Source organism: Myotis daubentonii, chromosome 16 (genome assembly GCF_963259705.1).
Source record: "Myotis daubentonii chromosome 16, mMyoDau2.1, whole genome shotgun sequence".
In the NCBI taxonomy this organism is placed as follows: domain Eukaryota; kingdom Metazoa; phylum Chordata; class Mammalia; order Chiroptera; family Vespertilionidae; genus Myotis; species Myotis daubentonii.
Window position 1 is genome coordinate 12,850,315 of NC_081855.1, and position 19,866 is coordinate 12,870,180.

General features: G+C 46.9%; 1 protein-coding gene across 4 annotated transcripts in view; it reads right to left on the reverse strand.

Moving 5' to 3' along the window:
- The window catches only part of ARHGAP44 (Rho GTPase activating protein 44), a 188,658-nt gene that overhangs the window by 55,255 nt on the left and 113,537 nt on the right, over nucleotides 1–19,866 (reverse strand). For all 4 annotated transcript variants that reach the window (XM_059668580.1, XM_059668579.1, XM_059668578.1 and 1 more), the window contains exons 6-7: nucleotides 18,551–18,627; nucleotides 6,777–6,894 (exon numbers count right to left, since the gene is read on the reverse strand). In XM_059668580.1, the coding sequence (XP_059524563.1) occupies nucleotides 6,777–6,894; nucleotides 18,551–18,627 (195 nt within the window). The remainder of the gene's footprint in view (nucleotides 1–6,776; nucleotides 6,895–18,550; nucleotides 18,628–19,866) is intronic.

A 19,866-nucleotide genomic window follows, 5' to 3' on the forward strand; every position in this document is an offset into this window, starting at 1 on the left:
GATGACAACAAGTTGGGACATTAGGGCTTTTGATATAGTATATAGTCAACCATCAGAAAAAACACTTTTTACTATAAGAATTAATCCATAAATATTTGTTTTTACAGTAATTGCTTAATTCTGTTTAAACACAATCAAATTTATAGATAAAATTTAAATATGTTCCTAATTTGTAGTTTGCTTTTTTAAGAGGTTAACTTTCTTCTAAATGTATTACCTATTTGTGTCCATTCCTTGTTGACATTAAGTGCCCATTTTTCTGTAGGAGACTTTATTTATAAGATTTGTGAGAATTCTTTAGATGGATGAGACCAAGGGCTTAATCAAATGCTGCTAATATTTTCCCAATTTTCCACTTACCTTTTGACACTAATTGCAACTTTTTTTGGTCCTATACTTTTTTAATGGCTCTTCCATGTGGTAGTGTCTATTACATTTTTCTCTCTATGATTTCCTCCTTTGCTAATTTGCTTAGGGCACCTCCAACAACAGTATAAATATCCATATATATGTTCAGTGGAGAATATAACATTTACCTCTTTAATACATTGGAACTTACTTTAGTACTTATATCAGATACAGAATTTTTTAAAGAGCTAACCAAAGGTCTCAATATTGTTCACAAACAGAACAGACTGTCCCCATGAATTTGAAATGTCACAGATAAACCTTCTCACTCACTTAGATTTTCTTCTGACTGGGATGTCTCCCCTCTCCCCCACACCCCCTTTCTATATATTTTTTAAAAATAGTACCTACATTTTAATTATGTAACTTCACAATACATTGTAAGAGACAGAAATTCAAAGCTCCAATAATTCTTCCACATTAACTTTAGAAACCCTTTGTTACCCTTTGAAGCATTTATTACAATTATATCAACTTACGCAGTTCTGGGGGAATTAAAATTTTGATAACATTGACTTTTCTCATCTAGGAACATCTCTCAATTTTATAGACTTTGATTTGCTCAGTCCTATTTTATAATTATCCTACATTCATGATATTATTGAAGGATTTTGAATATTCCTGTTGTTAACACAATCCCTAAGATATTTATATACTTCTCTCTTAAATACTTTTTCTTGGCAGAGAGTATAACCTTGATCTTTATAAACTGACTTCTGGTTTCCAGTCTGGCTCGTAAGATCAGAAGTCACCACCAGCAACGTGTAAAACGCTGAACAAACTGAAAAATCAACAGCTTTTCTGCTCCATCAGAGAAGTTAGGTCACATGGCAAACCACTGCCCCCAACGTGGAGAAAGCAGGTGAGGAAGAGAATCACACACCTGAGCGGAACCAGAACGGAACCAGAACGGCTGACCATCGCTGAGGCCCCGTGTGCACATATCTGATGGTTAAACTCTGGGGACACCCAGTCACTGCGGTAAGACTCACAACACAGAGTCCTCACAGTGAACATCAGAGAAACCCTCTCCAGCTTTCAACAAGGGGGAGGGGAAAGAACGGCTTTGAGCACTTGAGCATTATATTCCTCTTAGCAAGGCCTACCCTCAGGACAAAGTCTTTCCTCTGAGCCTAACCTAGGTTTTTTTGTTTTTTGTGAATCCTCACCCGAGGATCTTTTTCCATTGACTTTTTAGAGAGTGTGGAAGGGAGGGGGAGAGAAACATCAATGTGAGAGAGACACATTGATGGGTTGCCTCCTGCAACTGAAGTACATACCCTTACCAGAATCGAACCCATGACCCTTCAGTCCGCGGGCTGATACTCTATCCACTGAGCCAAACCCACTGAGAAACCAGCAAGGGCCCTACAGGGGGGTTATCAGAGCCGTCCTGACCTGGGGGAAGGGAAATACTCAGTTCTATCAGGGTCTAGCCTTCAGACACTGGGAAGGAGAAATACCCAATCCTAGCCAGCCTGTTCCTCCTAAATCTAAAACAAAAACTAACAAACAACAACAACAACCACCAAGAAGCACTGGTGAAGTTCACAGCCCAGAGCACAGGCCTCCCTCAGAGACAGACCTACTCCTAGGACGGCAGAGCCCTCCCTTCCCCACACCCTCCCCACGACATCACTCAAGGCCCAGCTACCACAGTTCCCTTTACCCACTCCGCCACAGCCACCTTTTTCATACGAAACTGCAAAAAGGCAGATTGAAGAAATGAAACAAGCATCACAGCCTGGGTTGGATATGGCAAAAATGTCGACATTATCAGGCTAGGAACATGTTTTTAAACTATGATTAATATGCTAAGGATTTTAATGGAAAAAGTCGACAACATGCAAGAACATATGGATGGATACTATACATTAAAAAAGAAAAGAAATGCTGTCACATAAGTAAACCAAGCCTTTGATGGGCTTGTCTGCAAATTGGATATGACTGAGGATAGGACCTCAGAGCTAGAGGATATGACTACAAAACTTCAAAACTGGAAAGCAGAGAAAGAAGACAGGAACCAAGGGAACAGAATACCTGAGAACTGTGGGGCAACTTCCAAATGTGTAACATATGCTTGGTTGAAATACTAGAAGGAAGAGAAGAAAGAAAGGAACAGAAGCAACATTTGAAGAAATAACGAGTGAGAATTTCCCCCAAGTGGATGTCAGATACTAAACCACAGGTCCAGGAAGCTCAGAGATAAAAAAAAAACAAACACCAAACAGGATAAATGCCTCCCCACCCACCCCCCACCCCAAAAAAAGGTGCATATAGGCATATCATATTCAGAAAAAATATTAAAAAATATTTTTGAAAGAACCACAGAGAAGAAACATATTACTCACAGAGGGGCAAGGATAAGAATTACATCTGACTTCTCCTCAGAAACCATATAAGCAAGAAGAGAGAGAAGTGGAATACTTAAAGTGTTAAGATAAAAACACAAACAAGAATCCCCACCAACCTCGAATTTTGCACCCTGTCAAATCAGTCTTCAAAAGTAAAGAACTAAAGGCTTTCTCAGACAAATGGAAATTGAGAGAATTTGTTGCCAGTAGACCTGCCTTGCAAGAAATGTTAAAAAAATTTCTTCAGTGGAAGGAAAATTATATTGGTCAGAAATGTAGCTCTACATAAAGAAAGGAAGAGAATCAGAGAAGGAATATGTGAAGATAAAATAAACTTATTCTTAATTGATCTAACAGATATGTTTGTTCAAAATAATAGCAACACTATGTATGTACGTGTGTGTAAACATACATACATATCTATGCTATGTATGCTTATGTATAAGTGAAATGGATGGAATTAGAAATAATTTGTTACTAAAAGGTACCTGCATTACATGTGAGGCAGAAAAGTGTTACTCAAAAGTGGACTTGGATTACTTGTAAATGCATATTGCAAACTCCAGGGCAACCATTAAAAAGGTAAGAAAAGAAAAGAAATGTAATTGATATGCTAAAAAGGGAGAAAAAACGGAACGATAAAAAAATGTTCAATTAAAACTTCAAAGGGCAGAAAAAAAAAGGTAGAGGACAAAAATAGTAGCAAAGTACAAAGGCAACATTAGAAAAATAACAAATATGACAGGTATCAATCCAATTATATCAATGATCTCCTAGATATCAATGGACTGAATAAATACACCAATGGAAAGACAGAAATGGTCACAACAGATTAAAAAGAGACCAAGTATGTTGTCTATAAGAAACTCAGGTTAAATATAAAGATACATATCACCATCTATATATTAAGTATCAATATATAAATTAAAAGTAAAGGGATAGAGAAAGATACACCATGCTGACACTAATCAGAAGCAGCCGGCTTAGCTATATTCATTTTCCACAGAGCAGAATTCAGAGCAAGGAAAGTATCAGGATAAAGAGGAATCATGCATAATGATAAAGGGCTGATTCTACAAGAAAACATAACAACCCTTAATGATGTACCTAACCACAGAGCATCGAACTACGTAATGCAAAAACGATACAACTGCAAGAGGAAATAGGAGTCCATTCTTATAGTGGACTTATTACCCTTATATAAGAAATAGACACACCAGAAGGCATGAAATCAGTGTGGACATGGGTGAACTTAACAGCATAATCCATCGAGCAGGTATAACTGATATCTATAGACTGCTCCATCCAACAGCAGCAGCACACACATTCTTTTCAAGCTCACAGGGAACATTCACCCAGAGAGACCACATTCTGGGCTATAAAATACACCTTACCAAGTTTAAAAAAATAGAAATCATATAATACCTGCTCTCTGACCACAATGAAATGAAATTAGAAGTCCATACGGAAAGCTAGCAGGGTAAATCCCAAAGCGATATTGGGATTTTAATTGCAAATTAAAATAACAATGAGATAGCACTATTAGAATCGCTGAACTTCAAAACACTGACACCACCACCTGTTGTCAAGGATGCGGAACAAAGCAACTCTCATTTGTTACTGGACTACGAAATGGTAGGACCACTTTGGGACTCAGTTTGGAAGTTTCTTACAAAATGAAAGATACTCTTACCACAAGATCCAGAAATTAGGCTTCTTGGTTTTTACCCCAAATGAATTGAAAATGTACAAATACCTGCACACAGATGTTCACAGCAGCTTTATTTGTAATTGCCAAAACCGGTAGGCAACCAAGATCTCCTTTAGTAGGTAAGAAGATAAATAAACTGTGGTATATACAGAAAATGGAATATTATTCAGCACTAAAAAGCAATGCGCAATTAAGCCATGAAAAGACATGGAGACATTAAGTGAAAGACATTAAGTGGAGAGACAGGAAGTGAAAGAAGCCAGCCTGAGAAGGCCCCTGACCACGATTCAGCTACACGACATTCTGGAAAACGCAAACCAGTGGAGACCATGAGCAGACCAGTGCTTGCCAGGGTCGGGGAGAGGGTGGGGTGATCAGGCACAGAGGACTTGTAGGGCAGTGAGCCTGTTCTGTGTGACACCACCGTGGTGAATGCATGTCACTGTATGTCTGCCAAAACCCCTGAAGTACTGGACTTACTTCACTTGGTTGTACAGTACTGTGGGCTGAGATCATTAATTCTTTTTTTAAAAATATATTTTTATTGATTTCAGAGAAGGGAGAGAGAGAGAGAGAGAGACAGAAACATCAATGATGAGAGAGAGAGTCATTGATCAGCTGCCTTCCCCATCCCCTACTGGGGATTGAGCCTGCAACCCGGGCATGTGCCCTGACCGGAATTGAACTATGACCTCCTGGTTCATAAGTTGACGCTCAATCACTGAGCCACATGGGCTGGGCGAGATCATTAATTCTTTAAACATTTTTCAATGTTTCTAATTCCAGAGAGAAGTTCCACCTGACTCTGAGTGTCACCTGAAGGCAAGGTCAAAGTCAGCTGCACGGGGTGATCATAAAGGAGAAGCTGGTGAACAAGCTAACAGACTAGACCAGTGGCTCTCCACCTGTGGGTCGCGACCCCTTTGGCGGTCGAACGACCCTTTCACAGGGGTCGCCTAAGACCATCCTGCATATCAGATATTTACATTACGATTCATAACAGTAACATTACAGTTATGAAGAAGCAACGAAAATAATTTTATGGTTGGGTCACAACATGAGGAACTGTATTTAAAGGGCCACAAGGTTGAGAACCACTGGACTAGACAGAGCTGCACAGAACAGGGGCATCTGCATGCAGAGAGGCTACTTTCCCCTAAAACTGTGATAAAGACAGCAGTTCCCAGCACAGTTCCAGAAGCATGAGCTTTATCCCCAAACTAACAGATCTGTACATTTGCAGATGTCCATGCACAGAGAATGGCACTGCTGTCAGTCCTATGAAATGTCTGTGGGGGAAGCAGCCGAGACACATCTGACCATGTGTGATGAAGGTCTCCCCCGCCCCTGAGTGTGGAGGTGGGCTTCTCAGGAGGCATTTCTCTCAGCTGGGAACTTTTCTCCTCCAGGACTACCTCCTGGGCGAGGTAGGGAAGCGTCTCCCAGCAGCGAGGGATTGATGAAGTGACTGGGAAATATTAAAAGGCACCCGAGGTAATTTACCAACAGTGAGCTAAGGCTCATGTGTCATCTAAATCAGGGGTGGGGCCCAACCGGTATGGCTCAGTGGTTGAGCGTCAACCCTATGAACCAGGAGGTCATGATTCAATTCCCGGTCAGGGCACATGCCCAGGTTGCAGGCTCGATCCCCAGTGGGGGGCGTGCAGGAGGCAGCCGATCAGTGATTCTCTCGCATCATTGATGTTTCTATCTCTCTCTCCCTCTCCCTTCCTCTCTGAAATCAATAAAAATATATGTAAAAATCAGTAAATAAATAAATAAGTAAATAAATATTCTAACAGATCTGTATATTTGGATATTTGTAACATCATTCATGGGCCATACAAAATTATCAACTTAAAAATTAGCCTCTTATATTTGATCAAACATTTAATTAACTCCCCCCTACTGCCTTGGCAGGGCCAGACCAAATGATTTTACAGGCCCTTGGGTTGGATGTTCCCCACCGCTGGAAATGATCAACTGTGCTGTGCAGCTTACTAACTATGAATTGGGACGCAGGACTCACAAAGGCTTTAAGCAGACACCACAGTCATTTTCTCTTTGCCTACCAGACAGGAACACCAATGATCACCCCTGCTGCCTGCCTGTCTATGTCACCCTCAGAGCCCCAGGTCTCAGGATTCATGCCCGGCTCTTTGCAGACGCTGGCCGGCAAGCTGGGGTCAGTTAGTTCAAGCTGAGGCTCATCCTTAGGGTTTTAACAGAACTCCCGTGAACAAAAAGGGACTCCTTTAGGGCTCCCTCGTCTGTCCCAGTAGAGAGGAACAAAGAGGGGGTACCCTGCAAATCTCCACTCTGTTGGCAGCCTCCTCCATTTCTTCCCTGAGGGCATCAGCTTTGGCACCCGCAGGCTGCAAGCTGCTGGACAACCCTGAAGACTTGGAAGTCTGCTGCCACCTGATGGAAAACAGGAGAGAAAGAGGACAGGTGTGAGACACGTAGCCCTGGGGACGCTGGGAAGGATGAGAAAACAGCTGGTTGCAAAACCTACTCAGGGAACGCCACGCGGAGGGTCAGCTGGCCCTGGGACCGGGCACGCATGCCCAGGGAGCCACCATCGTCCCCTGCTGTCTTCTGACACTCAGGCCGGATGACGTCACCATCACATTCTCTGAAGCACATCCCCAGCCTGTCCTGTGGCATTCGCGTTTGGAAACACCCGCTTACCTAGTCACGTAGGCCGGTGAGAGGGTACGTGGGTGAGAGCAAAAACAAGCCTGAAGGCAAAAATCTCCCTTGGTCAGACCCGGGGCCCTTATGACTTTGATTAAACTTAGTTTTAGATCCCAGCTCTACAAATCACCCCCCTCCTCTCTTTCTCCCCACTTCTCCCCAGGTCCAACAAGTCAGGGCACCCCTAGCCTTCGGTGTCTTGTGCTTTTGCCCTATTTCATCTGGAGCCTGCAGACCATCAGGAGCCGGGCTTTTGCGCACGGCTTCCCGCTCTCCCGGGTGGGCCACTCATAGCAAAGCAGCCGGTCCTTCTCTGCTGCTGTGCTCGGGGTTTGGAGTGAGGCTCTGCCAGGGCCGGGCGGCCCTCCTTCTGTTCTACACCGCTGGTAGGCACACACAACGTTCCTGGCAACAAGCAGCTACCTCATTTATACTTTCCTGAGCACTTATCTTTGTGCAGAGAACACTGGCCGTCTGAGGAAACTCCTGTGGGGAAGCACAGATACTTCTGGTTGCTATGTCTCTGTCAGCGAATTAGCAAAAGCGGGCCCTGAAGGAGGCTGCAATTATACTAGACAGTGGTAGCCACAGTGGGGAACACAGGGGGCTCCTCGTCTATTGAGTCTATAAACTCAGAGGCGCCTAGAGTAAGAAAAATAAACCAAATGGGTCATTATCTTAAAAAGTAGTCTGCTCGATCCTTTATTTTCTACTGGTAACAGGGAAACGGGATGCATAACTACTTCTCAGTTCTAAGAGAAACAATGGTGTAATCAGGATGAGAAGGGCCCAGTCTCAGGAAGCCGGGAGGACCACAGGGGAGAGGGGGCTCAGACAGGGGGGTAAGGGGTGTGGCACTGTCTAGAGCAGCGGTCTCCAACCTTTCGGACCTCACAGGCCACCAGTGGTCTGCGGACCACCGGCTGGCGACCCCTGGTCTAGAGGCAGCTGCTCTCCACGGGCTGAGGAAGCCCAGGCATTGATTAGAGAAGCTGGAAACTGTCAGGTAAAGGCCCCTGATGCAATGCGGCAACCGATGAAGCAGCTTCCTTTCCACACTGTGCTGGCCGACAGGGTACAGACGGAGCCACGGAGCTCACGGGCCATGCGCAGAAGACAGGCGTCACCCTCACTCAGAGCCGAGTCTGATCACTGGGTGTTTTCTCTACAGGATTTTCCCGTTCTCTTGTTACATGCAGGGCAAAGAGAAGAGTGCAAGACCACGATACAGGAAAGGGAAACAAAGTTATCTTTGCTATCAGCAAAACTTAGCAAAATAAAGGGTGATTTGTCACTTAGAAAACGCACTCACAGGGAAAATTACTGTAAAAGGCTTTGGGTCATCAGCTGGTTAGAAACACTAAGGACAGACACACATATCCTGGGAGAGCTTCCGCATGAAGGGAAGAATTCAGGGCACATTAGGAAAGAAACCCTCTCCTCCAAGATGTTTACAAATCTAAGGTAACAGATAAGGACTAGTAAAGATTCCTGGGCAATTCTTTCTTGTAATGGTTTGTCCTACAAACATGTTATATTCAATTAATACCTCCCAGGTTTAACATTTTACCCTTTAAAAAAAAATGTTTTTATTGACTTTTAGAGGGAGAGGAAGGGAGAGGAAGGGAGAGGAATAGAGAAACATTGATTGGCTGCCTCCTGCACGCCCCCTACTGGGTGCTGGACCCACAAGCCAGGCATATGCCCTGATGGGGAATTGAACCAGTAACCATGTGGTGTCTGGGTAGATGCTTAACCACCGAGTCACACTGGGTGGGCAAATCATTTTATTTTATTTTATTTTTGTGTGAATCCTCACCCAAGGATACGTATTTTCCATTGATTTTTTGGGAGAGGGGAAGAGAGAGGGACAGAGAAAGAAACATCGATGTGAGAGAAACACGTCGATTGCTTGCCTCCTGCACGAGCCCCGACCAGGGTCTGGGCTGGGGAAGAGTCTGCAATCAAGGTATGTGCCCTTGACCAGAATCGAACCCGGGACCCTTTGGTCCGCAGGCTGATGCTCTAGCCACTGAGCAAAACTGGCTTGGGCTGGGAAAATCATTTTAAAGCAAGTATTAAAATGTTGTGGTTTCTATTTTTTTGTCAAATAAAATATGAGAGGCCATGACTATGACTTAAATCTCAGGTAAACGTGCCTCCATGACAGGGTGTGAGCAAGCCCCACCTGGACGCATGCTACCTGGAGGAAACAGGTAAAGTGGCCACAAACACTAAACTGATTTTTATGGCTTTACAGATTTGGATTCAATTGTTTAAAAAACCCAAATTATACCCTGACTGGTTTGGCTCAGTGGATAGAGTGTCGGCCTGTGGACTGAAGGGTCCCGGGTTCAATTCCGGTCAAGGGCGTGTGCCTTGGTTGCGGGCACATCCCCAGGAGGAGGTGTGCAGGAGGCAGCTGATCAATGTTTCTCTCTCATCGATGTTTCTAACTCTCTATATCTCTCCCTTCCTCTCTGTAAAAAAATCAATAAAATATATTTTAAAAAACCCCAAATTATATTTAATATACATATATTAAAATGAAGACATTTTCCCAAGTTATCTTTTTCTTTTCTTCCTTATTCCCCTCCATTTCCCCCCAAATTCTGTCCTACAGTCAATATCCTGGTAGGTTTCCCTCCCTTCCCAGGGAATTTTATGTGCAATACGTAAGTAAACTGTTTTGATGGTATATTATTATAAGGTATTAGGAGATGCCCCCACAGGGTCCCTTTGTGGACAGAGAACAAAATATCAAGGGAAGCTTGGAAAACGTCTGTAGGTGGTAATCTGCTGGGTAAAGTGACATTGATCGTGAAGCTCAAGGGTCAGCTCTTCTACAAATAAACGCAAGGCCTGTCCTGCTGCTGGGAGAGGAAACAGGGATTCCTGTCCAAGGAGGCCTGGGGCTTCACAACGTGAGAGCAGAACCTCCCTTCTCCCCACCGAGGCAGCGGCTAGGGGGGCACCCTCCCCGGGAGGGAGGCCATGGCTGGGCGGCTGGGGCGGCACCCTCCTGGGGAAGGAGGCCATGGCTGTGCCAGGCAAGGCTGGGCAGCACCTTCCCCGGGAAGGAGGCCATGGCTGTGCGGCTGGGGCGGCACCCTCCCCGGGAAGGAGGCCGCGGCTGGGGCAGCACCCTCCTCCGGAAGGAGGCCATGGCTGTGCGGCTGGGGCAGCACCCTCCCCGGGAAGGAGGCCATCGCTGTGCGGCTGGGGCAGCACCCTCCCCCGGAAGGAGGCCATGGCTGTGCGGCTGGGGCAGCACCCTCCCCGGGAAGGAGGCCATGGCTATACGAGGCAGGGCCTGGCAGCACCCTTCCCTGGCAGGAGGCCATGGCTGTGCGGCTGGGGCAGGACTCTCTCCTGGAAAGGCAGCCATGGCTATGCGACCAGAAGAGGAAGACAGACAAGCCTTCAGGAGGCCAGAGGAGGGAAAACAGCCAGAAATAAGGGATGCAGTTTCAAGGACCCAGAGAAGGGAGAAGGGGCACATGTAAGAGCTCAGGGCAACGAGAGGCCAGAGAGGGGCTTTGGGAAGCAAACAGGAAAGCTTCCTTAGCGGGACACTGACTCTCATCTGTCCAGACACTGCCCCCCGGCACCTCCATTGCTCTCAGGCGGGGCCAGGCGCTGCCAGTGTGCACGGCTCCAGCAAGGGGCCTGGGGGAGGGAGTGGGAGGCAGGCCATGCCGTGTCTGTCTTTGGCCGACTATCAGGCCAGGGAGCAGCGAGTACCAACACCCAGACGGGAAGCCCCTCCTGGGCACGTTCTCCTGCGGGAACCTGAGCCCGAGGGACACCCAGGGCCATGAGGACAATGGACTAGAGAGAGATGCCTGCCTGTGGGAGCACAGGTGGGGACGAGGAGCTGCTCGGAGGGCAGGGACCCTGCTGCAGCGCCGCGGACACTGACACCGCCCAGCCGAGGCCCACTCCGGTCACCCCCTTCATTCCCTGAGCGGCCGGGAGTCTCCCCAAGTCTCCTGTTTCACTTCATCAGTTCACTCGCTTCCAAAGAAGGTGCTCAGTCTGCTCGGGCTGCCATAAAAAAGGCCACAGCACACGTGCTTCTCCCACAGTCGGAGGCTGAAAGTCCAAGGCCAGGTCCCAGCAGGGCCTGGGTGCCGGCGAAGGCTCGGTCCCGGGCGGCAGGAGTCTGCCTCCAACCCGTCTCCACATGGCTTTCGTGCGAGCGCATGCAGAGAGAGGAAGAGAGGTCCCTGTCTCTTCTCTCTCCCTCCCTTTCTTTTTCTATTTCTTTTGTCACCCAAGGAGATTTTTCCATTGATTTTTAGAGAGAGTGGAAGGGGAAGAGGGAGAGAGAGAGAGAAACACTGATGTGAGAGAGACACATCAATTGGTTGCCTCCACCTCCCTGACCAGGGCCGGGGATAGAGCCCACAACAGAGATAGGTGCCCTTGACCAGAATTGAACCCATGACCCTTCAGTCTTCAGGCCAATGCTCTATCCACGGAGCCAAACAGGCTAGGGCTCTTCCTTTTCTTATAAGGCCACCATCCCTCATGGATTAGCGCCATATCCTTATGCCCTGATTTAATCTTAATTATTTCCTGATGGCCCTATCTCCAAATATAGTCACACTGGCAGTTAGGGTTCAACATATGAATTTTGGGGGGAAAGGACACAATTCATTCCAAAGCAGGACCCAGAGGCAGCTGTTCAGCAGAAACATAAAGTGTCCTGCACCCAGAGGGTTCCCCTTGAGACACATGTCCCTCAAAAAGCAAGGCAGACTTTGGGGAAAATTGGGGCTCCTTCTTTAACCATTGCCAAGCCAAACCTATAGCAGAAAAGATGTTCGTGTATCATTCACATTCATTCTATTTCAACTCACATTTAAAAAAATCCTCACCCAAGGAGAGAGAGAAAGAGAGAGAGAAAGAGAGATCGCCTACCTCCCGCATGCGCCCTGACTGGGCCACAACCTAGGTATGTGTCCTGACTGGGAATCGAACCTGCGACCTTTTGCTGTACAGGACGATGAGCCTACCAACTAAGCCACACCAGCCAGGGCCAATCCATATTTTTAATTCAGCTAAGCTTCCTTGAGTTTACCTCCATCCTTCTCATCTACCATCTTCATGCACCTCCTAAGCTTCAGTGCCACTGAGGATGTTAAGGTTTATATAATTGGCTTATGTCGCAGAGAAGCAGATTGACTTGAACAGTGACAAATACACACACTGGATGCAGACCTGATTAAACACTGAGTAACTGCTGGATTTGGCAGTATCCACCAGAGTCATGGCAGATTTCAAAGATCCAGTCGCAGGACCACTGATGAAGAGGCACTGCTCACAGTCAGAAAGATCCCGCCGTCGTAAAAGGCGGCGTCTGCACCTGGATGTTCTGTCCGTCAGGATGCTGTAATCCATGACACACAGAACAGGACGAAAGAAAGACTTGGCAACCAGAGGAGGATGTCACAAGAAATAGAATCGACCATGTGCCGACTGGCTAAACTGGGAAGTAGTGAGGGTGGAGGTGGGGCAGTGAGAACCCAATTACCCCAGAGGAGTGGCAGGGAGCCCGCTATTCAACAGCATGGCGCTGGGCGCTGGTCTTAAGCTGACTGCTGCATCTCAGGATGCAGTCCCATGTTGCCTCGGGGCTGGGGTAGGTGGAAGGGCAGGAAGGTGGGCGAGCTGGTCTCTCTGTGTGGCTTTCAGCAAGGTCCTACAGGACGCATGAACTCAGGCTCGAGATGAAAGAGGGAAGAGAGAGGTCACTTTGCCAAGAGAGCCCCTCTCATTCTGAAGCCTGGAACCTAAACTGACAACCGAGGCCTAGGGTTGCATCTCCCACCGTGGGCACTAAAGCAGAGACCTGAAGGGAAGGTAACTTGGCCTTTGAGGGGCTGGTCATACTGCCCAAAACCTCCCTCCAGAGCAAACTGCAACCCCCAAACTCACAACCACACAAGGGGGCTGTGAAGAACCACCAACAGGACCAAAGACACGGGCTCCTATGAGCATCATCTAAAAGGACGTTTGGGGTCTGAAACAAAAATAACTGCAGGTCTGAACTGAAGTTTATAAACACAGAAATTTGGAGAGGGACGGTAGAGATTTCCTTACCAAATGGATATACAAGAGAGGATGAACTGAAACTACGAAAAAGTTGTTACATCATGGATTTGAGTCCCCAATGACTTTTCTCCAAGGTCCCAGAATCTACCACTCAGCATAGCACACGGCCTAGACTGACCGTGGCTGTCACCCAGGAGACACCCTGTCTCACGGGACAGGACAGAAGAGGGAGGAGGCGGTGGCAATGAGAGGCTCTGATGCTGGACACTAGCCTTCTGACCAGAGCTCTGTGCTGGAACTTGGGCTTTCCTTATCCTGGCAAAGCCCAGACGTCAGGGCTAACCACCTGGTCCTCCCAGGAGCACGGTGGCCATGATCCTCCAGACAGTGGGACAGTCGGCATCTCGACAATCATCTGATGTGCCTCCCAAAGTATGGGACTTGAGCACTGTCCCATATGAAGTTATGGGACAGGGGTGATGGGAAGCAATCTTATGTGGCACAGGACGCCTCGGTGAGTCACACCAAACCAATTCTGCGCATGCAGGCTGCTCTGACTCCTCCACACGCACCAGGGAGAGACCTCAGATCTGGGTCAGAACAACTGTAGCAACTTTCCCACTCCTCCCGGCCCTCACAACAAAGGAGAGCTTCTGGGTCACAGCCTCCCAGAGGCAGCGGGATCTGAAATGTAACAACACCGGCTCTGCTTTCATCCCGTTCACTTTTGTTTACCGGGTATTGGCAGCAAAGGGCACTGCTTTTCAACCTACCACAGTGCTATAAGATTCCTTTGTTAGATAGATTCATTTGGAAAAAGTGGATCAATTTTTAAAAAACATGTAAGCACAGATGGCAAAAATCATTCAGGTGGACTGAAGTCTGGGAAACATTAGAGAAACCTTGGTATTTCTGCTGACCAAACCTATTTCATTTCTGCCCTGGGGGACTGCCTATACTTTTCATTGGTCCAGATGCCAAATTCCAATGTCCCACCTGGTGACAGTAGCAGCTTCCTTTCACAAAGCACTTTTATAAAGTCCTGTGACCTCAAAACAACCTCCCCAGGTGAACCCACAAATGTTGTTACTACCTGTCGACAGGTGTGCAGGCTACTCAGGGCGTTTAAGTGACCTGACCAAGGTCATAGGTCTAGATCAGCCGTGGGCAAACTACGGCCCGCGGCCGGATCTGGCCCGTTTGAAATGAATAAAACTAAAAAAAAAAAAAGACCGTACCCTTTTATGTAATGTTTACTTTGAATTTATATTAGTTCACACAAACACTCCATCCATGCTTTTGTTCCGGCCCTCCGGTCCAGTTTAAGAACCCATTGTGGCCCTCGAGTCAAAAAGTTTGCCCACCCCTGGTCTAGAAAGTAGGTGACCTTGATCTTGGTACTTCATTTCTGGCTCCTGGTTTGTGACTCTGTCCTACATCTCTCAGCCCAAGTATATTGTTTTTGTTTCTTTTTTCTCAAGAAAATTAAAGGAAGATGCAGAGACTATTAAAACTAACCTGCCATAGACTTAAGGTAGAGCCAAATAGTTAATTCCATATTAATTAACTAGTAGCCTGGTGTATGAAATTTGTGCACATTAAAAGGGAATTAATTAGCAGAAATATTTTAATATTGATTTTGCCCTTTCTCTATAATAGAAGCGTGAGAGATGAAAGGAAATTAGCAAAATGTATATGAAAATAATATATAAATGTATCAACACTAATAAAAGAGAAAAATGGTAATTGGCGTACGAGCTACCCTTTTCATTGGCTAATCAGGGCTATATGCAAATTAGCTGCCAACTAAGATGGCAGTTAACTGCCAACAAGATGGCGGTTAATTTGCATATGTAGGCACAATGCAGGGAGGTGAAAGGGAAAGCAGGAGGAAGCCCCCTGCCACTGACAGTGATTGGAAACCCAGGGGGGAGCTAAGAGCTGGGGGGCAGGGCAAAGGCGGCCCTGGGGCCGCCTTTGCCCTGCCCCCCAGCCATGATCGGAGAATCAGGTGCCTTTTCCGCCCTGGCCAGTGATAGCAGGAAGTAGGGGTGGAACCAGCAATGGGAGCTGGGCACGGTCGAAGCTGGCAGTCCCAGGAGCTAGGGGTCCCTTGCCTGGGCCTAAAGCGAAGCCCACAATCGTGGGGCCGCTGCAGCTGCGGGTCCCCGCTGCCCGGGCCGGACGCCTCAGCCAGAGGCGTCCTGCAGGGGCAGGGGCGGAGCCTGCGCGATCGCGGCACCCCCCGCTGCCACTGCAGGTCCCCGCTGCCCGGGCCGGACACCTAGGCCAGAGGCGTCAGGCCTGGGCAAGGGGCCGATCCTGCGATTGGAGGGTGATGAGGGTCAACGCCTGAGGGCTCCCTGTATGTGAGAGGGGCCAGGCTGGGCTGAGGGACACTCCCCCCCACACACACCCAGTGCACAAATTTCGTGCACCGGGCCCCTAGTTAATAAATAAACAGTAACAAAAGATATAACAGCAACAGAGGCATGATATAAAAATGACAAAAACATGATAAAAACAACAAAATCATGATATAAAAACAACAGTGATGCAAACAATGACTGATAAAGTGATTAAACTTATTCTAATATCTCCCTGAACACCACATTAAGAGTGAAAACACTTTCAGAGTGCTTGACTAATTTCCCTTGTGATGAAGTATTTAGAACTGTAACTGTAACGTCATATGCTCTTCAAACTCGAGAGAAAGCAACATATAACTGACCATGTGCGAAAACGGTTCAGGTAGGAATATTCCTACTGTGTCTAGAGTTTGTCCTTGTGATTTATTAATAATCATCGCAAATGCTGGCATCACGGGAAACTGTCGTTGAATTAATTTCAATGGGAGGCCAGTGTCAGATGGGGACAAATCAACTCTTGGAATCAGAACAACCTCTCCCTCTGCAGATCCTGTTACTACTTCAGCTTCAATAATGTTAGGTTATAATCTTTTGATAATAAATCTGGTACCATTACAAAGACCCCATTTACTATTAAGATTTCTCAATAGCATGATGACTGCACCACTTTCAATTTTAATTTATGACACAGCATTCCTGAAGGAGTAATACTATTAAGAAATTCGATGGCAAAATTTTCCTTTTCAGCATCATCTGTTGAATCAATGGAAACATCACTCAAATATGTGTGAAAATCTCCATTGAGTATATCCAAAATGTCTTCATTTAATTTTTGAACGTGCTCATTTTTTTGGAGAAAGAATTGCATGTTTAGATATATTTTTAAATTATCTATAGATATACTATTTCCAAAGGTAGCTTCAATGATAGATCCATTACAAATCACTTCAAAGGGGATTTCAATAATATCCATTCCTAAATGAAAACTGCTATCAAGTTTGCCATCTCCAAGTTTTACTAACCATTCACTATAAGCAGAGTCCTCTGATCTCATATTTGTTTTAAGAGACAACTTTCTGAAACATCCCCAAACATTACAATACTTTAAACTTGTTTGTACTATGGTCGATCCCATAGAATGCGGTACAATACTGAGACATTGTCGAAAATCCCCTCCAAGAAGGAGAACTTTCCCACCAAATACAACATTCAGATTCATAATTTCTCTTAGTAATCTGTCTATGGCGTTTATAGCATGACTGGATGCCATGATGCATTCATCAATAATGAGAAGCTGAGCCTTTTTAATAGTTTTAGCAACTTCACTGTTTATATTGAGTCTAGAAATTGAAGTTTCATTTAATGGAATTGGTCATTTATATTGGGAATGAAAGGTTCTTCCACCGAGAAGTAAATTTGCAGCAATTCCTGTAGACACTGTGGGTAAAACAGTACCACCACAACCTCTAATATAATGTATTAAAACTTTATTGTGTGGAGCTGCTACAGTGTTTTGGACAGGTTCAAGCCTTGGACTGATGAGAGGGCAGTCCTCTCATTGCCATGCGCAAGTCCCAGCTTGGAGGGCAGGGCCCTCCCAGCACAATTACAGCCAACAGCTATAGTTGTAAGCTTGAACCTATGGTCCAAACACATGGCCCCATGTGCTTGAGTGATGTAGGCTTGATAGAGTTCAGGTGTAGTTGAGTAGGATTGAAACCCAGGAGAATGTTGTAAACATCTTGGTCACGCCCTTACTTTGTCTCATAGCCTCTGCTATAAAATAAAGACACGGCTGTGGGCATGGTCGCTGTCTCTCAGAGAAGCAGTGTCCCACCGAGACCCAGCTTTCATTCTCTTATCTGTCTTTTCTAAGCCTTTCAGCCGCCCTCACTCAGGTTCAACCTTGGCCGTGCTGGCGCAGCACACTTTATAAAGATATGCCTCCATGCTCCAAGGGCGGGTTCCTGCCTCAAACCTCACCCTTACTGGAAACAGCTCTGGGAAACAGCTCGAGGGAGGGTGCAGCCGTTTCCAAGACAACCCCTGCAGGACTGACTTCCTTCCGGTTGGTCACTCCTCGGGTCCTGATATTACACCAGGGTTTTTATATAAGTAGATATTCACGACCCTGCATTCTTTCAACTTGCAGACTACATAAACACATGCATACCACTGTAAAAAATAAAATGATGCACCACCACGACCTGTGGCAGCCACAGTCGAAGCATCGTAAAGCCTGCAGCACCTCTGCTACACCAGGACTTTCCTGGTGGATTCTGGGAGAGAGTGGCACCCTGGAACTTTACTCATAATGGCCGCGGTGTTTAGAGAATGGCTACAGGACAGAGATATCTACACCATCAGCTTCAGGAAAAGGTGAGTTGGTCCCCAGAACCCGAAATTCTCCCCTCATTACAGACACAACCATCATCCATGCCACTACTCTCCCTTTTCCTCCTACCCCAGCCATGCTGGCCTGCACCCTGCATCCTGTGTACCTCCATCTAATTCCCACCCGAGGGCCGGGCACTGGCTACTCCCACGTGGTGGACAGTGTTGATTTAGAGCTTTGCACGATCACCTCCTTCCCATCATTTATGTCTAAGATCACGTGTCATCTCAGAAAGCCCTTTTCATGTTACCCTAGCTGGTGGTGCCGCCCCCTCACCCAGCAACCTTCCCAGCATTCCTCCGGGTCATTCCTTCATGTGACTCACGGCTGCCTGAGATTGTCTGGTGCGGCTGCTCACCTGCCCAGCTCTCTCCCCCTAACTGGACAACAGCCTCTGTGAGTGGGGCCCGTGGCTCCGCTCGCTGCTCTCACCTCCAGTGCCTGCCACACAGGGGTGTCAGTATGCACACAGTCACATACTCTCCTGCCCACAACCCAAAGGTGATCAGTGTTCCTTCGAAGCAGCAAAGATGAAAGCAACGTTGCCCTACTGTACCTTGTTCGTGAGGAGTCCATGTCCAGCACCAACTTTGCTAAATGTTTCCTCTGTTTTTGAATATTTGGGATTTCCACCTGTGGTTAAAGGAGATGAAACACAGTCAAGCTGAAGCTCCAAATAAATTCTTCAGGAGTGACTGACAAACACAAGTTTGCTAGAGGTCTCCCAACCCTTCTTTTTAGGTCAAATTCCCGAATCCTTTTCCTGACCTAACTCTGCTCTTTCTTCACTGGGCACCTGTAGCAGCCCAGAGCACCTGGGAGCTGCGCCCCCTGCCCTCTGAGGCGTGGCCTCATTCCTGCTGCTACCCTGACGGCAGACGGGCCTCCATCACCTTCCTCTCTACTTGCACGAGGACCGTCGTGGGGACATAAGCAGGTCTGACACGCAGACCTAACTCCACAGACAGCAGACGAAGGGGGCGGCTCAGGAGACCAAGACGCTATGGGGAATGCAATGAGGGTATGTTTTTATAGACAGAAGATTTTCCCAAAGTGACTAAGACATCAGCATCCCCACGGCTCTCCTGGGCTATGAGGCGTTCCTCCACAGTGGTGGTTGTGTGGATGCTCTTTTCATATTTTTATTCTAAAAATGGCTTAACTGAACATTCCAGGGAGGGATTTTGGTTCCAGGCCCAGCAAAATTGGGGCAGGATGTGAGAATTTAAAAGAAAAAACTGGCCATAATTGAACTAAAGTCATCTCAAGCTGTGGCTTGTAGAGGAGGAAAATGTGAGGAAGATCCAGTGTTCTGTGAGGTGCTGTCTATCCACGCTTCTGGGCGGGGTGAGCAATGGCCGAGTGAAAGGACTTCCAATAGGAAGGAGGAGGTGTCCGGGGAACCCCACATCGTCACGGAGCTCGGGGGCTATGCTGGGAGCCACACAGATGTCGTGATCACACAAGCCGCCTCGGCCCCCGGCACAGCTGCCCTGGGCACTGCTCCAGGTTGGTTGCAATGCCGGGCCACCTTGTGAGGAACAAGGGCCCGGGACAGGCTGGGGAGACCTGTAGCAGGATGGCATCCGAGAAGACTGGACTGGCCCATAGCAGAGCCCACAGCTCGGGTTTCCTCCCGGAATGCTTTCAGGCACTTAGCAATCATTCCCCTAGGCATTCTGTCCCAGGAACAGCAGCAGGGGAGGTAAAGGTGCAGGGGGTGGCCCAGAGAGGAAACCAGACATGACCAGGGCAGTGCTGTCCAATAAGGTAGCCTCCAGCCTCATGTGGCTACGCCATTTTATTTTCAAATCAACAAAAGTCACACAAAATTAAAAGCTGAGTTCCTCAGTCACATTGAACACATTCCCA